The 18,158-nt window shown below is 35.8% G+C and overlaps 2 protein-coding genes across 4 annotated transcripts; both read right to left on the bottom strand.

The window, feature by feature from the left end:
- Nucleotides 1-1,633: 1,633 nt before the first annotated feature.
- On the bottom strand, nucleotides 1,634-8,051 carry LOC112764442 (uncharacterized). 2 transcript variants are annotated; one of them, XR_003183179.3, is made up of 16 exons: nucleotides 7,706-8,049; nucleotides 6,800-7,008; nucleotides 6,041-6,177; nucleotides 5,852-5,962; nucleotides 5,639-5,740; nucleotides 5,435-5,543; nucleotides 5,090-5,290; nucleotides 4,713-4,881; nucleotides 4,541-4,622; nucleotides 4,357-4,450; nucleotides 4,002-4,098; nucleotides 3,307-3,400; nucleotides 2,904-2,971; nucleotides 2,466-2,639; nucleotides 2,240-2,362; nucleotides 1,634-2,058 (listed from the first exon to the last, which is right to left on the bottom strand). XR_003183179.3 is itself a non-coding variant. In XM_025810036.3 (16 exons), exons 1-16 carry the CDS (start codon nucleotides 7,716-7,718, stop codon nucleotides 1,897-1,899), a joined length of 1,950 nt encoding a protein of 649 aa, XP_025665821.1. In that variant the 5' UTR covers nucleotides 7,719-8,051; the 3' UTR covers nucleotides 1,634-1,896. The 2 variants fall into 2 exon arrangements, 1 of the variants encoding a protein (XP_025665821.1); XM_025810036.3 differs by having other exon boundaries at nucleotides 2,899-2,971; nucleotides 7,706-8,051.
- A 726-nt stretch (nucleotides 8,052-8,777) lies between these two features.
- Nucleotides 8,778-13,900, bottom strand: LOC112765802 (uncharacterized). 2 transcript variants are annotated; one of them, XM_025811651.3, is made up of 12 exons: nucleotides 13,225-13,900; nucleotides 13,009-13,128; nucleotides 12,858-12,912; nucleotides 12,659-12,758; nucleotides 12,342-12,561; nucleotides 12,006-12,059; nucleotides 11,778-11,914; nucleotides 10,855-11,455; nucleotides 10,591-10,705; nucleotides 10,428-10,477; nucleotides 10,075-10,215; nucleotides 8,778-9,279 (listed from the first exon to the last, which is right to left on the bottom strand). In XM_025811651.3, the coding sequence occupies exons 1-12, from the start codon at nucleotides 13,771-13,773 to the stop codon at nucleotides 9,037-9,039; spliced, it is 2,385 nt and encodes a 794-aa protein (XP_025667436.1). In that variant the 5' UTR covers nucleotides 13,774-13,900; the 3' UTR covers nucleotides 8,778-9,036. The 2 variants fall into 2 exon arrangements, with proteins under 2 accessions (XP_025667436.1, XP_072079445.1); XM_072223344.1 differs by having other exon boundaries at nucleotides 12,659-12,777; nucleotides 13,225-13,899.
- Nucleotides 13,901-18,158: the final 4,258 nt, after the last annotated feature.

Below are 18,158 nucleotides of genomic sequence, written 5' to 3'. Positions count from 1 at the left end.
CATTTGCATTATTTGTTTTATATTTGGTTTAGTTGTTCCTTTTTTTCCTCTTACATTTTCTTTATTTGTCCAATTAATTTTTGCACTTATTATCCTATAAAATGTACTTTAATATTTATAATAACATTGCTTTTATTTTATTTGGTTGTTTCTTCTTTTTTTTTACTTTCTTTTCACTTAATTTTTACATCTATTATTATATTAAAATAGTTAAATATTTATAATAATATCAATATTTAATTGGATGTTAATAAAGCTATATATATAATAGTACATGAAATGATGAAAATAAATAATTTCAAAATCTATTTATTTCTCTCACGATATTAAAATTATAACATATTAAATAAATTTATTAAAATGAGTATATTTTATATTTTTTATTCACAAATATATTTTAAATACATATAATTTGAACATCTGATTTATATTATTGTATGCCATATATTTTATGATATAAAACATAAAAATATAACTTACTGTCACATTAATACTTAGTAAAACAAATTAATTGAATCAAAAAAATCAAAAATAGATTATTTTTATATTTTCTTATCGGATCTAAAATGAAAAAAAAAATTTATAAGGACGACTAAGATAACTTATTTATTTGACAAGTGTTAATTAATATTATCAAATATATTATTTAATTGTACAAAATTTTAATTTTTGGTCTCTCCTTTACCAAATTTTTGGATTCATCTCTGACTTTAAGCGTTTGTTTGTTTGTTTTTTTTTTTCCTTTCTTTTTTGGTTAACTTTTATTCTTTTTTGGTTAACTATTATCATCTTTTTTTTTTGCTATGGAATTTCAACTCCTTATTATTCAATAATTTCAAAATGCAAATGCTAAGTCACCAATATTTTTCTCTTATATATATTTTAAATTTAAATTAACACTAATCTTTTTTTTCGACTACATCCTGAGAGTGGTCCATGAGATCCACACCAATACCATATCCCAATTTGGTTTAATTTCCAGACAGCATAGTAGTCCCTTGGCCCTCTTGCAAAACACTCTTAATATCACACTAGACACTAGTGAAACGATGGCGTTTGCTTTTGATGCCTAACAAAAATAAATGCAACATCATTTTGATACATATGAATATTGTTTTAGATACCAACATATATTAAAACGACTTCGTATCTGCTTTCATTAGACGTCAAAAGCAAACAATGTTTCTCTAGTATCGTGGCATCGGGAGTACCAATTCATCACTTCGTTTGCAGAGTCATTGTCAAAAAGAAGTCGAAAAACCACTATAATGCCAAGAGATCAATCTCGTAAACAATAATAGCGGAATAGAAACATCAAGAACCAAATCGATATATGACGTGATTCTCAATGACCACTTTGAAAATTTAGTCATTTTTTCCAATTTTTTCGTTTGAAAATACTAGTCCCTGGTATTCTTATTCTCCGCTCTGAAATTATCTAACATCTTATATTCTTATGTCAAATTTCCGCACCATCAACAACAAAAGGGTACAATATGGTATGGTACTCATCCTCCCATTATAAGTTTGTAACATGACGGTAACTTGTGAGAATATAAATGGGCCTAACTGTTAGTAAATCTGTCTAAACTGCTATCATTTGTAACATGTACTGTCGAACCAATGGAGCACATTTCAGCAAGGAACAAAAGATCTCTCTATCATAATTACGTTCCATTCTCAAATTTATATCAGAATCACAATCCGACTGAACAAAGTTCCAATTATGCGGTCTATTGAGGAAAAGGAATTACAATGTAGAAAATATATCCACAGTGTAGATGAGATGACATTGCAGCACCATGCCAAGTGGGAATCTTCAAAAGCTAGATACGCCTTGAAATTTTCAGCGTTGGTCTGGAACCATACACCATCCGACCATCGTAACATCATAATTTATGAACGGCAAGCATTAAAAATTTGTCCTCTCATTACATCGACCGGCATGTGCTCAACCGTGTAACGCTCAGGACCAAAGTACACTCCTGTCCTCTCCAAAAGCGAAATACTTTCCTCTCGACCATACTTCGAAGCATATAGTTTCAGGTATTCAAAGTCCTAAAAAGAGGCATAAAGATTAGAATGAAAATGAAAATCAATTCCTGTCATGGATGGACAAACCATGAAAATACTCCTTCATTCATGGAAATCAGTTAAAAACAGAAAGGGCAGAAGTATTTCCGATAAATGCATGAGTTGAGAATAAATTTACAGTACGAGAAAAATGTTAGCACTTTACCTGCAAGCCACTAAGCAGGCGCTCTAGCCTAAGAGAAGCCACTGGTTGATGAGATTTTGAGAAAACCTCACCAGGGTAGTATAAAACTCCATCCCCAGGAGGAAGGCCATGCCTGAATCTTATCTGTTTCCATAAGACCGGTTGGTAGGAAAATAACAATACAGTATAACTAGTACTAACAGCTCCATTATTTTCCAAATTCAGCACAAAGAGACTATTAAGATACCTCTGCACTGGCTGCAGTTGCCTTCTCATAGCAGTTGGCACCCCAGTATAAAAATCCGGTGCCACCCTCCTTCCACACACGCCACATGACAGCACGGTGTTGAGTACCACGCATCCCAAGGTGCCAATTTGGATGAGGATCTGATGGCCCCATGCAGACATATGTCCACCATTCCTGTAAAAAAACGCCACCTTCTAATAAGAAAATGAGAGTACATATATAAAGAACAAGCACAACAGCAACACGTAATCTACTATGCACCAAACATGGAATTCTCCCATTCAACTCTAGCAGGATTCAGGTTAAGATGCTTAGCTTGAGAATTGGACAAATTTAGTTTCAGAAAAATGGATAACATCGTGAAGAAATTAAATATCTATTACTAAAGGGAAGACGGGGGGGAACAACAAGAACAACAAAAATATAATATTACCTCACCATTCTCTGGCTGTAGTTCAGCAATAATATCCTTCACTAGGTCCTCACGATTGCCCAGGACCCATTCACTGCAAAGAGACATTCAAATTTTTAGCCTAGTAATAAGGGACTTTTGATTTTTCTGATTTCCCTCCTACCTTTTTGTTTCAACCATTGGAAAATTAATTTACTCCACGTGCACAAAATTATGAATATTAAGTATCCAAAATTACAAAGTTCAGTAACCTAAATGATAATCAGATTAAAGTATTAAAATTTTTATTACACCCTTTGGGTCGGTCCTTCCCCGAACCCTGAGTTAATGCGGGATGCTTGTGCACCAGGCTGCCTTTTTTTTAAGAAAACAAATACATTAAAGTTCTAAAAAGTACGTATCAGATCAAGATGTCTAAACAGGGGTTACCTTGTACAATAAATTTGAGTATGAGGACGCAGGAAACTAGGAACTTTGACAAAAGCCTCAAATGGGGTAGGTGCAAGAGGAGCATCATTTGGCCCTAAGAAATTCAGGGGGGGAAGAAGAAAAAGGTAGTGAAGTGTTACATGGAGAATGGAGATAATTTATAATTGACACATCCATCAGAAAGTATATTAACTAATTGTACTCTGTAGAAGCACTCCCCATAATTCTCAAATAGACAGCAAAGGCAATCATCAATAGATGCCAAAGATGTGCCAGAAAGCAATATATACTGTTCTGCTAAACTGTTATTTGAATGCTTAGTTTGTTAAGAAAGATAAAAGGCAGTTTCTCATATAATAATATACAAGACCAAAGATGGGACCTATGCAGCTAGAAACAGACTGCAGACTTAACTATACAGCAAAACTATTCTTATTGACCTCAATTATTATTGAAAGACCACCAGGATGATACCGGTTACAGCTAACAATTCAACTAATTTAAGCTGTTCACAAGCAATTGACCGAAATATTTGCAGCCACTACAAAAAGTACAATTATCAAATAAAGTTATAAATTAAATCCATTGCTGAGTTGAAATGGAACCCAAAAGACAACAGAGAGAAGAAACTGAAGCGAGTCTGAGCACAAGGCTGCGGGGTTTAGGCCCTAATTATTAAGCTAAACAACACATACCAGTATAATAAGTAGTTAAAATACGAGCATCTGGAGCGTAAGCATGAATTGCACTGGCCATGTTGCGAAGAGAATCATATTGTTCGAAATTTAGAGGCTGTAAAAAAATATGAAAGATATCAAATTAAACTACTTCAAGTTTGTAGTTACACCACTTAGGATCCTAGAAGATATACTGAAGGTATTAGAAATTTTAGGTCAGCATGAAAACAAGAAGGCAAATATCGCATGAATTCAGAAAAAATTGATTTGTCTTTCGCCTCTTCGTTTTTTTTTTTTTTTTTTTTTTTTTTTTTTTTTTTTTTTTTTTTTTTTTTTTTTTTTTATGGTAGCACTATCAAAACACTGTTTATACCTCATCCCACAAGTAAAAGTAAGCTTTTCTCCAGTGAGACTTCGTTCTCAATATCTCAACTTGTTTCTGCAAGTAATCCTTCTCTACAACGTTACTGAGGCAGAAGAACATGTGGGTTTAGTAATCAACTCCAATTGCAAATATATCTGATAGAAACGAACACGGAAAACTCAAAACTGTGTACCTGGAGATTACTTTACTGTAAGGCACAGCGTATGCTGCCAACCGTGGGTCTGAAAAATATTCATCTGATTTTGGATGATCCGCTACAATTTAAGAAGAGAGTAAGACTCAGCAATGCTATTATTTCTTCTATTGGGAACAGTTCTTTAAAGCTTATTGCCTTATAAATATACCTGGCCATGGACATGTATATGTCAAAACACGCATACCATCAGCCCATTTGCAAAAATAAGGGCTAATTCTATATTGAAGAAGCCATTTGAAATGCTGATCCAGTTCCTCATACCACTCAGCTGTCCCATGTTGAACACCAAACCGATCCTCAATTACGGTATCCGATATCTAGTATAGAATAAAGGACATGACAAATTTTGCAACAAACAATGTTTCTTAATTTCACAAAGATGTAGACCTGAATCGCATCAGTAAATGGAAGGGATGCTAAATAAGCACTACTCATAAAACAGAGAGACAAGTTCCATCTTCTGTAAGTGTTTTAGAAAATGACAAAATGGGTTTGCATTTTGGAAATTTAATGTGTAAAGGATACACCAAAGACAGCAGGGAGCGAAGGAGTTTCTGGAAGTACAAATTCCCAAACAGTCAGATTCAACTTCACCCGTATAGAAAGGTTTGAAATGGCATCCTCCTCCATTTTATCTATTGCTCCGTTATCTGAAGTGAATTCAGAAAATGATGGCGACAACAGAATCCTTCTTAGAGTTGTAGTTGCAGATTTCATCCTTCCAACCTAAAAAATCAGATGTTCTAATGAAAAGCTCATATATAATAAATGTCATGAAAAGCACATATCCTCAAACCCAGAATTTTTAAATTTTTTGTTTTTTGAAAAAGGTATCAGAATGAAAAACAGCAGTAGGGGGGAAATACCCACCACTTCATCTAATGGTTTTCCGTCAATGGGATCTACCATTTCAAGGCAGTCCTTAAGCTCCTTATACAACTGATGTTTCTCAGCCTTGCTTAAACTTTGACCAGAGGATCTGTAGAATGGTTAATGTTGACAAAGTTGATAAACAGTATTAAACTTCGATTTTAAAAGGAAAAAAAAATCAGAAGAAACTGAAACAAGGCTCACTCAGCATCTGCCTTTAGAGCAGTAATGATAACCTCTCCTTCATATTGTCCAGGAGGTTGGGCACTAGGAACATCAATAGATATCCAAAGTGCAGCAGTCTCTCTGCAGAAGCAAAATAATGCCAAAAATCAGATTGTAAAAGGGTAATAAATATTAAGTATCTTGTAACACCACTATGAGAAAAACTCGACAGAAAATATCACAAACAAATACCCTGGAAATAGGTTTATTTGACTAACTGGAAGATCAAGGGGCACAAGAGCATCTGGTACACCTAATATGGGTACCACCCGCCTCAACTGTATTGACTGCCCAACAATCAATCTGCCAACACACCAAAACCAGAACAATATCAAACTATGTCATATTATTTATTTGATGAGGTAGGAAGAGATTTCCAACCTGTCTCCAGAAGTGGAGCATAGGTCACTACATTGAACCTGCACAGCCCCTGCAACACCAGAACCAGCCCACGAAACCTTTGGTCGGATAGCTATCTGAACACTCTCCCTTTCATTTCTAGCTGCCAGCAGGTTTGTCTTCAAGATTGTATAAAAAAAAATAAAAATAATAAAAAAACTACTAGTGTCAGAAGCACAATATCATCTTTCAATACTTTCATACTTTCTTTAGGCTAATTTTTATCCTCAACTTCTATATGCCTAAACACCAGCATCCAGTCTAAGGTACAGACTCCAGAACTTAAGTTTCAAATAGTTAAGGCCATCAGTGCAAATATGGAGTTATATTCCTCCCATATTCATAATATCTTAAAATTAAAAAAATTGGAGTGTTATCATGATTTGACTAATCATACACTACAAGCAAATTGTGAGTTTAGCAACTACAACAAATTGAAGCACTATCATGATTTGATTAATCATATTCAATATAACTGCTGAAGCATTCATCAACTGTATTTAAGTATGTACTGTGCAAGTACAAGTATAAAGGCAACGCTCAGTTTCTAGGTAACTACAGCATATGATAAATCACTCATGCAATTCCTATGCATAAAAAGCAAGCAATGGTAGGCTCATGAATACAGAACATATGCAATTTTGTATAATTATGTGGACCAAATTTAAAAATAAAACACCATCAAATTGAGTAAGGATGATTATGATATATAAGCCACTGCTGTAAGATAAGAATACTAACAGGCTCTAAATGTCTGGGCATATCTTGAGGTCCAACATTTGCTGTGCTTGGCATGCACCAGACATTCACCAAATCCTTAGTTGGAATTTCGGTCGGATCAATTGCTCCCTTGAGATTACTCAAACCAGCTGTGCCCCCATCATTCCACCCATAAGCCGTACCGCCTCCAGCAACACCTTCAACTGGTGGCACTGCCTCTTGAGAATTTCCTGCCAGATGCATCAACAAATGATGGTGCAATTAAATTTAAATATCTAGGTACAGTGTCACTTCAAGATCAAAGTACTATTCAATTTTTTTTAAAGGAAAAAAAAACTCCTATAATTTCAAGAAAGCATTTTAAAAGATCTCTTACTTTTCACATCAACGAAGATTCTAGATGGAGCATAACAGTTAGACAAGTGGAACATAAAAATATACTTTTAAAGAAATTGTATAATCTATTTAGATTCTGCACACTGATACTGATGTTCGATCCAGATCAAAATAACAAAAGAGAAGTAAGCTCATAGATAGAACAGAAGTTTCATATACAGAGCTTAGCCAATTAAGTTCAAGTTATATCATGAAAACAATATAAAATTCAAGATATAAGTGTTAATTCACACATGAAAATTTGAAGTTAGTTGGAGGATGATGCATATCCTCCACAGGATAAGCCCTATCAACCTCATTGTGCAGAGCAGCTGCCACACTAAATAACCGCCATAGATCGGTTCGCTCACTAAAGTCTAAGGCCATAATAATAGTAATATTATAATAATTATAAGAAACCTAACGGAAAACTCAATTGAAATTATATATCGAGAACTCATAACAATTATAATAAGCAGAAGAAAAAGGAAATAGAGTGAGCTTGGATTTTTTTGCAGGGAAATTGGGAAGGTCAGAGAGAAGAGCGCAAACCAGAGTTAGCCATGTGATGTCGGAGGTGGTGAGAATAGAAATGAAACGATCGCGCTTTGATGAATTTGAGAGTTGATAATCACAGAATCTGTGTGAACTGCGTGACTGTGTTGTGCTTTTCAATCCAAATAATCCAAAGGAAAACAAAAATGTTAATGTTAATAGTAAGTACTGCAACTTTGCTTTGCGCACTCACGCTCTATATTCGTTTGCAAAACGCTTGCGATTTTCCAGAGCTCTGTCCACGTATTTTTTGTTTTGTTAAACAGAAGCTGAGGCATAGCATTAAAAAAAAAAGAAACAAAAATTCCTAACACGCCACGTCGTGGTTGATATTTTAGAGTGAAAAAAACATAATTTTGGACAATTGGGCCTTTAAAGGGAAACTTATCAATTATCATAGCTTAAATTATTTCCATTATTTGTTACGTGTTCAATATGGTTAAATCATGATGAGTTAAGCCGATAGATTTGGTACAGGTAGTAGCAAGTACACGTCTCGGAACATATTTTATAGAATTTTGCCTTATTAGCAAACCCTATTTTATGTAACAAAAAAGCATTTTATAAGAATATAAGGTGAAATAAGTGACATTTAAATAAAGAATAAAGTATTATTTTAGTTTTCAATGTTTGAATCAAATTTTAATTTAATTTTTAATATTTTAAAAATTCTATTTCTGTTTTAAAAGTTCCAAAAAAATTTAACATTATCCTGTCATTACATTTTATACAAATAATTAACGAAATATTGTGATATTATAATGTTATTAGTTATATTATATCTTCTTTGTATATTAAAAAATATAACTAAAATTAAACATTATTAACTCTTTAATATACGAATTGTTCGTGTCAAATTTAAAAATAGAAGAATATTAAACTCTATTTAAAACTTTTTAAAATTAAAATAAATCGTTTGAAATTTTTTAAAACCTACATATAACATTTAAAATATTAAAGATCAAATTAAAATTTATAAGAAATATTAGAAACTAAAAAATAATACTTTACTCTATCAATAAGCAAAAAAATTATTTAACTATCACAAGAAAAGATGAAAAAACAGTACTTGTAAACCTCCTTTTTTTATTCTTTTTTTTTGGGTCCTACTCTAAATTAGGTTCATATTGCATCACTTTTAAAAGGTTATATTGGTTTGGTAAGTCATATGATTACAACACAGGTAAGGGTCAACAAAAATAAAAAACGAGATACGCAAGCAAAATCCAGTCTTTTCCAATTAATTTATAGGTAACCTAAATAAAGCACATGACAAGTGATAACGGTATAACCATACGAATATGACTAAAGTTTCCTCCTGTAGTACATTATATCCCTGCGTCTGTCTTAATTGGCTTCTTTGCTAACTTGAATGCATCAAATACGGATTCCTTTGGTTGAACTTTGACATTCTGGACAAAGTGCTCTGCACGTAGTGAAGACCTCCTTAATATATCTAAAAGCGACACGCTTGACTCTTGAGTTGTGGAATTCAAGGTGGCAGATATTTTCTGTGTACTTCTTTGGAACTTGGCAGAAACAGCTTTTGCTGGTTGGCTCTCCCTCTGAATCTGTAAGTTGTATCGGGTCAAAACCGCATTACAATTACCATCATTGTATTAAAAAATATATATATATAAAATAAATAAAATAAAACTAAACATAAACAATCAAGCACTTTAATGTCCAGATAGTAAATGGCAGCCAACATTGGATTATTGAATGTAGTAAAATGGGTTGACGATGCAAACATTGGGATCAACATCGCTTCTAATAATAGTTTTAAACTCTATACCTCATATTTTCTCAATACGTAATTAATTTAAACTTTTCTCTTATAAATTTCAAATATAATAACATTATCTATAATTTAAAAAATTTGAGAATCATTTAACAGATATAACTGAGACGTTAAATTCGAACATTTTCAAACAAAACTTGAAGTTTTTTTAATAATTTTATCATGTAAGAATAATTTTAACATGTATTAGCCGATTATTGAAATTAAATTTTGCAGTGTCATCCACTTATACAGCATTATTGTGTGTATAATTAATTAAAAAATCTTAATACAAGCATCAGTTAAAATATTTGAAAATATCAAATATGTTTTATTATGTATATCATGAGTCTACAAATCTATACAATTTATTTTTTTATACTAATATTGATGATATATCAAAATTTAAATAATATCATTATAAAGTGTAAAATCTTCAAATAATTGTCATTAAGATTTTTCTTTTGAAAATATATTTAAAATTGTTGGCGGATCAGAATTAAAATGACCACGATAACGAAAAACAATTCTAAATTATAGGATACCATGCTAGCTTTCTACTAATTTGTAGTCGGTAAGTTGTTACCATTTCTGAAGAATCCTCTGACATTGAGGCAGAAAGCCTGCTACTGCTGTCATCTCGCCCAAATATAAATGATCGAACCTTTGCTGATCCGTGCTTTTGAGATGTGGCCATAAAATGATTTGTAGCCCGACCGACAAAAGACTGCAAATATTAGATATAAGATAACTCAGATATGGCGTTGGCACCTCATATATACCTAATCACTCGGTATTATATATCCTTGAAATTCAAGTCAAATAAGAATCTAAAAATATAGACTCGCACATGACAATTATTAAAGGAGTTCCATGACTTCCATCAATTCAACGAAAGCTTCATGTGCTTCACATGTATACAAGTTCAAACTTCCTTACCTTGGATGATGTGTTTACTTTTTGTCCAAGGAGCGACGTTTCAAAGAAAGCTGCGGCGTGGAGTAACAGCAGAAACACAATTAGTATTCTCACAGTGAAGATGGCTGTTTGGTATACATTGCATAAGATTACAGTAAAATTTGATGAAATCAATAGATCTTACATGGAACTTTTGCTTTCCTCTTGGTATCGGGGACAATATTTAACTTCTTTATGAGACTGAAAACTTCCCTGCTACTTTCATCCTCTGCTGGTGACAAGAATGCGGCTCTCTCTTCCTGATCCAAAACGAAGTCAAATCTTATTATTGGACGAATACCTCAAAATGAAAAGTTAGAGATACAATGGTCATAATAACAAGCTCAAATGCTTCAATAAAAGTAAAGTGGCACTATACATTAACTATGCTTGAGTAGTTGGAACTCACAGATTTATCAATGAGGCACTGCTTATCTAGCATCTTTTCAGCTTCCTCGTCATCAGATGAGACATAATCATTATCTTTATCTGTAAACATCTGCGGAATCATCTGCTTCGCCTTCTTCAGATTAATCTTCACAGCATCTGATGGTGCAATGTACTCTTCAGCTTCTTCATCAGATTCATTTTCAGCTTCTTCATCAGATTCATTTTCAGCTTCTTCACCTTCCTCATCTTCCTCTTCAATTAATGTTGGTTCTTTCAATTTTGAACCACAATTAAGTTTATGAAGTAGATTGTCCATTCCAGCTGTATCTTGTTGTTCAAGCCACTTCTGGTGGAGTTGGTCACGCTTTTCTCTATCAATTGACTTTTCTTCATATTCAGGTGTTATCATTTCATTAAGTTCCCCAATATCATCATCATCTTCACCTTCTTCATTATCTTGGAAGCGCTGCATGTCATTGTCACTATTGTCTTCCTCTTCAGCTTCTTCATCAACAAAAGCCTTAACCGGGTCGCCACTTGGAGGTGAAGGCAAGTGAACTGATCCATGTAAACGAGGATCTATGTTTTCCTTGTCATCATCTTCATCATCATCAGAAGACCTGCAACAAAGAATAACTTATCACTTCTAAGTTTCAGAATGGGGAGGTAAAAGTAGTCAGTCCTCTGCTATGCCAAATTAAGAGGTCATGATAAGTCAAGGGCAAAAGAAGAAGCATTATCAATCAGTTGCTGTGACATCAACACATGGCCAAACAAACAGTATAGTCAAACTTCATTTTGAAGTAATTAAAGTAACACTAGTTCCATAGTAGAATGAATAACTGTCAGAATTGATAACAAAGATACTTAATAAAGTAACAAAAGGCCAGCGGCACAAAATCTGGGCACAACAAAAGGAAAAAGAAATTTCTAAAGACGTACGCATCGTCATCAGGAGGAGCAGAATCAAGTTTCAAGTTCATTGCAAGCATTGATGAAGCTGGTACTTCTTCTGAAGTGTTAATTGGCTCCTCACAAACATCATTAGTGTCGGTACTTTGGGAATGATAAGCGAGCTCCTACAAGATACAGACAAACAAGCAGTTAGCATACAAAATGTCAAAATCCATGGTTAAAGTCAAGCATCTGCTTAAAATGGCTGTTAGAAACCTGAGTATCATCAATAGGAGCTCGAAATTCATGCTCAGGTTCTATACGCACAGCCTGAAAATCAGAACAGAGACATCAAAACGGTTATTTTGTTTGCAGTTGCATGCCAATGTGGAGACAAATGTCAAAATAAACTACTAATTTGAACTTTGAAGGGCAAAAAGACAAACAATAAAATAAAAAAATTATTCGAAAAATGCAACGATAGTTTGATAAGTGGATCACGCATCATGTCTGCTAATATTTTTTATTGAAGTACCTAATCTGATTATGTAATCAAACTTGAATATTAATTCCAATGATGCATGTTTCTATATATATTTGATTTCCAATTACCATGGGGGAAGGAATGCTTTCACCACTTGGATAATCTGCAGCTTCTTTAGATCCATTAACATGCAATGTATTCAAATTGTCGATGGCTGCACACGAAGTATGTGTTTCCTCCAATTTGGCCTTTTCAACCTTGTCAGATATCTCCTCATCCAGAGGGCCACGTTCAGAATCATCATCCACCGGTGAGTCATAACCATTATCATCACGATAACCACTAGATCTGCACCCAAGTATGCAATCAGCTTAAATAGAGTTTAATTAAATTATACAACTAAATTGCACACAAACACACAAAAATCTAATGCAAATCCACCTACTTCTTCTGAATCTCTAATTTTCTCTGCCGAATTTTGTCCAGTATTGAAGAAATTGGCTTCTGAACCAGTGGAATGGGTTTAAAAGCTGCATCTCTAGTTTCTACCGAAGGTAGAGCAAACTATTTACATCAGCATAAACTTCAGAACAAACCAAAACAAAAGATACATTAAGAGATGCAGTTTCTGATCAAATTTGTACCTCGAAGAAGTCTCTGAGACTCAGCTTGAAGCTGTTTGAGATTTTCCCGCCTCTCCTGTTAAACCATGGAAATCACGAATTAGCACATCAGCAAATAATGTATAAGAACAAGTTGCCAAAATCTGGTAACAGCACGAAATCGGCTATGGACCTTCTCAGCCCTTCTCTTATTGGAAGCAGATTCTTTAAGCTGCTTCTCACCGTCCAATCCCTTCTTCTTCTTTCTCTTCCTCTCCTCAGCTCGAAGCTGTTTGAGATTTTCCCGCCTCTCCTGTTAAACCATGGAAATCACGAATTAGCACATCAGCAAATAGTGTATAAGAACAAGTTGCCAAAATCTGGTAACAGCACGAAATCGGCTATGGACCTTCTCAGCCCTTCTCTTATTGGAAGCAGATTCTTTAAGCTGCTTCTCACCGTCCAATCCCTTCTTCTTCTTTCTCTTCCTCTTCTTCTCCTGATCCTCTGAATCCTCATCTAAACTGCGTCGTTTTCTGTCGCGATCATCGATCTCGAGATCCGCAACTTCCTCCCCCTTCTCATTCTCAGTCTCCATCTCCTTAGAGTGAACCTCGTCATTTCCGTCAAGTCCATCACCGATAGAATCAAAGTCCAAAGCTCGCATTGCACCAAAACCATTATTCTTCTTGGCAGTATCGCTATCTGATGCGTCAAGATGAGCGGTTACTCTGTGGTCGATTTGGGGGTTAGATCCCCAATTAGAGTCCTCCACGTGTCCGGCGCTAAGGGTGGGACCGTCGGAGGGAAGAGTTCCCGAATCGATAGGGGAGGAACCATCATGATTGGAGGGAGAGAGGGGAGGAACCCTAAGAGCTTTCTTGAGACGCTTGAGCTTTGGCTTAGGTTCGTGCAGGGGAGGGGGAGGCAAGAGCTCAAAATCTTCGTCGCTCTCCATTTCCGGATCAGATCTGAGTTTCTTTGTGGGTTAGATGAAAACAAAAAACAATGGATTAGGGATCAGAATGAGTGCCCCCTCTCACTCACATTGAGTTTAGCAAAATAAGGATGTAACAGTATCACTATTCGCGGCTTTCTCACCCAAAGAAATGGCGGTAAATGCTTTCGAAATTTGTCTAAACGCGCTCACGGAGATTGTTTTCCTTTTTTTTTTCTTTTTTTTTTTATTTGCAGGAGGGCCAAAGGCCCAAAGACAAAAAAAAATAATTACACAAACATTCTCACACTCTTTCTTCTACCTTTGTCATCAGCCAAGAGAGGCATCAGAAAAGGGGGAGGAGCTGCAAAACAAAAAAGTTCGGACAAGATCAACTGTAGGGGTGAGTACGGGTAGCGGGTATCTGATTACCCGCCCGAATCCAAACCAAACCAATTAAATTGGTTCTGAAATCAATGGGTAATCGAGTCCAACCCGAACCAAACCGATGGCTTTTGTTAGTGATTGGTTCAGCGGTTTTGGGGGTGCAAAACCCGAACCAACCCGCGAACCTGATCATATATTAATTAAATAAAAAAATATATATGACTTTTTCATTAGACAATGATTATTCATTATTAATATGTTTGGATTTTAATGAGTTTAGTTTTTAATGTATTTGGTGTTTAACATGTTTGGATTATTTCTATTGATGTTACATGTTTATTGTACTTGTTGAATTTTTAAGATAAAATTTTGGTTTTTTTTATGAATTTCAAAGTCATCGGGCAATTACCCGAACCGAACCAAACCGCTCTTAATCGGTTTGGTTTGGTTCGGGTACATGTACAAAAAAATGCAAATCTAAACCAAACCGAACCAATTATATTTTGATCGGTTCGGTTCTAATTTTACCATAAACCCGAACCAAACCGACCCGTGCTCACCCCTAATCAACTGAGCTTGCTTTGTCAGTGCATCTACACAGAAAATAGTTTCGCAAAACACGTGCTTGAACAACACAAAAGTCATTTTGCTCCGGAGATCCTCAATAGCCCTGATCAGAGAAAGCGTGTAGTGGTGGCTACTAGATGACCCGTCAATTAATTTCAACGCACAGGAAGAATTTGTCTCCATCTGTAATCTGTTAATTTTCAGCTCCACTACTAGTGTTCATACACTGGGTCGAGCTATGCGACCCGGGCTGATTGAAGACAAGAGCGACCGACCTCTTCAGGTTGGGTCGCCCCTGAACTCTCCTTAAAGAGTTCGGCCAAATCGCCACAGAGGCCCAAGCAAGCCCAAATGAAGGAACGCAGCCCATTCTAAAGGCGGCAAAGCCTAGAAAGATAAGGTGGTTCACTTAAAATATAAGATAAGATAACTAACTTATCTTAAAGGACACCCCACACTACTATAAATACACTAGAGCACCCAGGTATAACTCATACTCTGATTCTACACAAAATACCTGTTCAAAGTCCATGCTAACTTAAGCATCAGAGTCGCTTTCAGGTACCACCACCCTCCAGTGATCAAGGATCAGCGGCACCAGCTCCAACAAGTTGGACGCGGCAGCTCCGGCCACAACAACAGATCTCATCCGAGATCGACCTACACTTTCAGGTAACCCTCGGAACATTAGCGCCGTTGCCGGGGATCCTGGAAGTCATCCCCTCATCATGGCGGACAACCTTGACAACGATCACAACTCTGGTTTGGAAGAAAGAACCCCGCCTAAAAATACAGATGCCGCATCAAAGGATGTGCCTCAAAACAAGGGGGACAATCAATCTCCAAACACCGAAATCTTAGATGCCCTCCGTGAACAGCAGAATCACCTCAAACAGCTCGAACAGGAGGCTGAATGGTGTACGAAATCGTGATTGTTCATTTCCCAGCAACGGAACCAAAAACTTGGTACGCACGTTCATAATCTCAATTCTTTTTCACAACTATGCACAACTAACCAGCAAGTGCACTGGGTCGTCCAAGTAATAAACCTTACGTGAGTAAGGTCGATCCCACGGAGATTGTCGGCTTGAAGCAAGCTATGGTCATCTTGTAAATCTCAGTCAGGCGGATTCAAATGGTTATGGAGATTTGATAATTAAAATATAAATAAAATATAAAATAAGATAGAGATACTTATGTAATTCATTGGTGAGAATTTCAGATAAGCGTATGGAGATGCTTTGCTCCTTCTGAATCTCTGCTTTCCTACTGCCTTCATTCAATCATTCATACTCCTTTCCATGGCAAGCTGTATGTTGGGCATCACCGTTGTCAATGGCTACTTCCCGTCCTCTCAGTGAAAATGGTCCAAATGCGCTGTCACCGCACGGCTAATCATCTGTCGGTTCTCGATCATGTTGGAATAGGATCCATTGATCCTTTTGCGTCTGTCATTACGCCCAACACTCGCGAGTTTGAAGCTCGTCATAGTCATCCCTTCCCAGATCCTACTTGGAATACCACAGACAAGGTTTAGACTTTCCGGATCTCAGGAATGGCCACCAATAATTCTAGCTTATACCACGAAGAATCCGATCTTTTGGAATGGAGGCTAAGAGATACACACTCAATCTAAGGTAGAACGGAAGTTGTTGTCAGGCACGCGTTCATAGGTTGAGACTAGTGATGATTGTCACGGATCATCATATTCATCATGTTGAAGTGCAAGCGAATATCTTAGAATAGGAATAAGCTTGACTTGAATAGAAAAACAATAGCACTTTGTATTAATTCATGAGGAGCAGCAGAGCTCCACACCTTAATCTATGAGGTGTAGAAACTCCACCGTTGCAAATTACATAAGTGAAAGTGGTCCATGCATGGCCGAATGGCCAGCCCCCTAAACGTGATCAATGATCAAAAGTGATACAAAGATAATCTCAAAAATGATCAAAAGATTCGAAATAAATCACTAAAAGTAGTTTTTATACTAAACTAGTCACTATGGTTTACAGAAAATGAGTAACTAAGTGCAGATAGTGCAGAAATCAACTTCCGGGGCCCACTTAGTGTGTGCTTGGGCTGAGCATTGAGCTTCACATGTAGAGACTTCTCTTGGAGTTAAACGCCAAGTTGCAGCCTGTTTCTGGCGTTTAACTCTGGTTTGTAACCTGTTTCTGGCGTTTAACTTCAGAATAGGGCAGGAAGTTGGCGTTTGAATGCCAGTTTGCGTCATCAAAACTCGAGCAAAGTATGGAATATTATATATTGATGGAAAGCCCTAAATGTCTACTTTCCAACGCAATTAAGATCGCGCCAATTGGGTTTCTGTAGCTCCAGAAAATTCATTTCGAATGCAGGGAGGTCAGAATCCAACAGCATCTGCAGTCCTTTTTCAGCCTCTGAATCAGATTTTTGCTCAGGTCCCTCAATTTCAGCCAGAAAATACCTGAAATCACAGAAAAATACACAAACTCATAGTAAAGTCCAGAAATGTGAATTTTGCTTAAAAACTAATAAAAACATAGTAAAAACTAACTAAATTATACTAAAAACTACCTAAAAACAATGCCAAAAAGCATATAAATTATCCGCTCATCACAACACCAAACTTAAATTGTTGCTTGTCCCCAAGAAACTGAAAATCAAATAGGATAAAAATAAGAGAATATACTATAAATTCCAAAGTATCAGTGAAACTTAGCTCCAATTAGATGAGCGGGACTAGTAGCTTTTTGCCTCTGAACAGTTTTGGCATCTCACTTTATCCTTTGAAGTTCAGAATGATTGGCATTTATAGGAACTCAGAATTCAGATAGTGATATTGATTCTCTTAGTTTAGTATGTTGATTCTTGAACACAGCTACTTTATGAGTCTTGGCCGTGGCCCTAAGCACTTTGTTTTCCAGTATTACCACCGGATACATAAATGCCACAGACACATAACTGGGTGAACCTTTTCAGATTGTGACTCGGCTTTTCTAGAGTCCCCAATTAGAGGTGTCCAAGGTTCTTAAGCACACTCTTTTTGTTTTGGATCATGACTTTAACCGCTCAGTCTCAAGCTTTTCACTTGACACCTTCACGCCACAAGCACATGGTTAGGGACAGCTTAGTTTAGCCGCTTAGGCCAGGATTTTATTCCTTTGGGCCCTCCTATCCATTAATGCTCAAAGCCTTGGACCCTTTTTACCCTTGCCTTTTAGTTTAAAGGGTTATTGGCTTTTTGCTCTTGCCTTTTGGTTTAAAGAGCTCTTGGCTTTTTCTGCTTGCTTTTTCTTTTTCCTTTTTTTCTTTTTTTTTCGCCAATTTTTTTCGCAAGCTTTGTTCTTCACTGCTTTTTCTTGCTTCAAGAATCAATTTTATGTTTTTTCAGATTATCAATAACATTTCTCCTTTTTCATTATTCTTTCAAGAGCCAACAATTTTAACATTCATAAACAACAAATTCA

Source organism: Arachis hypogaea, chromosome 17 (genome assembly GCF_003086295.3).
Source record: "Arachis hypogaea cultivar Tifrunner chromosome 17, arahy.Tifrunner.gnm2.J5K5, whole genome shotgun sequence".
Classification (NCBI taxonomy): Eukaryota; Viridiplantae; Streptophyta; class Magnoliopsida; order Fabales; family Fabaceae; genus Arachis; species Arachis hypogaea.
Note: the sequence above shows the minus strand (reverse complement) of the source record. Positions and strands in the feature narration are given on the sequence as shown.